The sequence below is a fragment of the Rhopalosiphum maidis genome, chromosome 1, assembly GCF_003676215.2.
Source record: "Rhopalosiphum maidis isolate BTI-1 chromosome 1, ASM367621v3, whole genome shotgun sequence".
Lineage (NCBI taxonomy): Eukaryota > Metazoa > Arthropoda > Insecta > Hemiptera > Aphididae > Rhopalosiphum > Rhopalosiphum maidis.
The window spans coordinates 1722626-1725838 of NC_040877.1; the positions used below are offsets into that span (position 1 = coordinate 1722626).

The 3213-nt window shown below is 28.6% G+C and overlaps 1 protein-coding gene across 1 annotated transcript; it reads left to right on the forward strand.

The window, feature by feature from the left end:
• The first annotated feature begins 507 nt into the window (after positions 1 to 507).
• LOC113559350 (protein NipSnap-like) lies at positions 508 to 1947 on the forward strand. The gene is made up of 5 exons (XM_026965059.2): positions 508 to 721; positions 820 to 1026; positions 1107 to 1272; positions 1344 to 1611; positions 1670 to 1947. Exons 1-5 carry the CDS (start codon positions 651 to 653, stop codon positions 1816 to 1818), a joined length of 861 nt encoding a protein of 286 aa, XP_026820860.1. The 5' UTR covers positions 508 to 650; the 3' UTR covers positions 1819 to 1947.
• The last annotated feature ends 1266 nt before the right edge of the window (positions 1948 to 3213 follow it).

Below are 3213 nucleotides of genomic sequence, written 5' to 3' on the forward strand. Positions count from 1 at the left end.
TCTGGCGCCGCCACTATTCTTTTTCAAGAAGAACCAACCTAAATATAGTCAAGCACTTATCCAAGGGATAGTCCATGACCCATGGGGTGTGGACCCTTCAAAATTTTTAAAAATTAAAAATAAAAGGTTTTGCATATTAATCTAGTAAAAAAATAAAAATTGTAGTACCTACTCACTATAAATGAGCTTCTGAACCAAATTTAATTTTATAACTTTTGTCCCTGCCCTGAAAATTACCCTATGAGGCGTCCTTGCACGGTAGTGCCACTTCATTGTCTGAATTACACTTTTTGAATTGATAATAAACAATAGTCATGGGCCATGGCCTATATTATAAAATAAGTACCACCTCCAATAAATTAAGTACCAATGTCCAATACACATCAGTAAGTCAGTAAGTCACGTTTGAGAAATATCGTAAATCAGCAATGGAAAGATAACGAATAATGGTTGTTAGTCCATGAACTTTGTTATCGCAAGAAGACGACACGGTGATAATATACACGACGTCGTGCATACTGCTCACTGATTGGGATGCAAGAGGAGTTGGACGTGCCGGCGGACATGACGAATTGACAGTATTGTAGGTATCTATTATTTTTCAAATAGCAATTAACTACGTTTTTAAGCGACCGTACTCGAAAATCGAAATGTTTAATTCCATATTGAAACAGTGTACGCTCTCGTGTACAAAACAGATCACTGTACCATTTCAATTCAGGTAATTCAGCGTTATCTTTAGGCATAATGATGACACCAAGCAATTATTCATAAATTATTGGTGATGCACTAATATTACATTATTATTTTTTTTTTCAGATCTTTGTCTTTTAACACAGCCTCTCTTAAAGACAACAAAGAATTGGAAAATAACACTAATGAGGGATGGCTAAAAAAGTTGCTAGTTCGACGAATAGAACCAACTAAAGAGCAACACTCACGCATGTTATCTGACAAAGAAGTAATATATGAATTACAAACGCACAATGTACGTCCCGATTCCACTGATAATTATATGAAAAACTAGTAAGGAATAATTATCAAGTATAAAATTGTTTTCTTGATTGATAAGTATCTAACAATTTATCTTTTTTTTATTATTCCAGTGAACAGGTGGTCCAATTGTGTCAGAAAATACCCAATTTAAAGTATGAACTGATTGGTTCTTGGTCTGTACGTGTAGGTGATCTAGACCAATATGTACATTTATGGAAGCATCAAGGTGGTTATGCAGAAATTGATAAAACCAATAATATTCTAATACAAAATCAAGTAAATTTTTTCTTTTGAAATTTAATTTTGATTAAATTTTTTAAAATGTATTTATGGTAAAATTAATTAAGGAATATGCAAAATTACGCAATCAATGTGGTCAGTTTTTGCGTTCAAGGCATCTACAGTACTTGTTAGCTTTCAGCTTTTGGCCTTCTATTGAATTAAAATCTGGTTCCAATATATATGAGATTCGTAGTTATAGTTTGAAACCAGGTACAATGATTGAGTGGGGTAATAATTGGGCACGAGCAATCAATCACCGGCGTTCAAATGACGAGCCATTTGCAGGCTTCTTCTCTCAAGTGGGTCGTCTTTACAATGTTCATCATTTTTGGTGTGAGTATTTTTGCTAAAAATAATAGATGAAATAAAATTAATTATTCAAATTGTTTAGGTTATAAAAATTTAGAAGTGCGTACACAAACTAGAGAAGCTGCTTGGATGTCCCCTGGATGGGATGAATGTGTTGCATACACAGTTCCACTAATTAAAGAAATGCAATCTAAAATATTACATCCTACACCATTTTCCCCAACTCAGTAATGTGTTTATTTTTTTTAAAATATGTTATTCTGAATTTTTTTTGTTTTGATATCCTTACTATATTTCTTTTCTATTCATGTTATTGGATCATAATTTTAATTCCAATAAAATAATTTTTATTTATTAATATTTTTTTTTTCTTTTTCCTATTTTATACAATAGTATCAATTTTAGACATTGTTTCCTTATTATAATATCAAAACAACATAATCATTAAACCATAGAGTAATAATATTAAATACATTAATATTATATTGTTGCTAAGATAATTTTCATTATCTGATAATATGTATTTAATATAATTTATAGTAAAATACATTAACCTAATTAATAGTACCCTCGATGGTTTAATAACAATAAAATGATGTACAACAAATATTATATGGTAATGAACAAGTTCAAACCCAAAACAATTCATCATTTTATTTAGTCTATTTCAAGACACTAAATTATTTTGGTTTTTATTAATTACCTACAGCAATGATGAGCAACTGAAAATTACTAGAGGGCCTATTTTTAAAAAGTGAAAATTTAGCGGGCCAGAGTATAGAGAGCAAAAATAAAGTTCATTAAAAATATGCATTTTAATTTAGCATAGAGTATAGACAATTGACTTTGAAATTGTATGATGTAAATTGAAAATGTAGCGTGGGCCACCAGTTGCCCACACCTGACCTACAAGATACGGTTGAACAATAATATAGTTATAAATTTTCCATCATCAGCTTAATTCTTTTGAATGACAAAAAGAGAATTTCATCTGAGGACATAACCAAAAAATGTGTAGATTCTCAATCATAATAAATTAATAACTAAGGCCCGGATTTATATGTATTTGTATGTTTTTTTTCAAATAATCTATACAGTAGCTAGATAAGCTATAAGTTTGAATTATGATCAATAGATCTGAAATACAAAGTTTTATTTTGCAAATTTTTGCATATTTTGCCATTTTTTGACACACAGCATGTTTCTGTATATTAAAAATTTTCTTTGTATATAGACAATTTTTAAATGCCTAATAGATAATACTTTGATAATATAAATTAAATAATGTATTTATAGTTGTATTTACAGTCAATACAATTTACTTTTGGTATGTATTTTATTTTATTTATCCACATACCTATTCGAATTTATAAAAAAAGAAATATTTTCGTTATTTCTTTTTAAGATTAAAGTTATAATATTTGACATCACCATTGAAAATTTATCATAATATAAAACAATTTTATGTAAAAGTAAAAAATAATGTTTTTAGTTATTAAAAGTAATTAAATTAAAATTTTTTTTAGTTTTAAGGATATATTTCTACAGAATGAGGACGTTAATGCATATTTTTAAAGTTTTTAGAGCATATAAATCTGGGCCCTAATAATAACTTATTTATCTCTG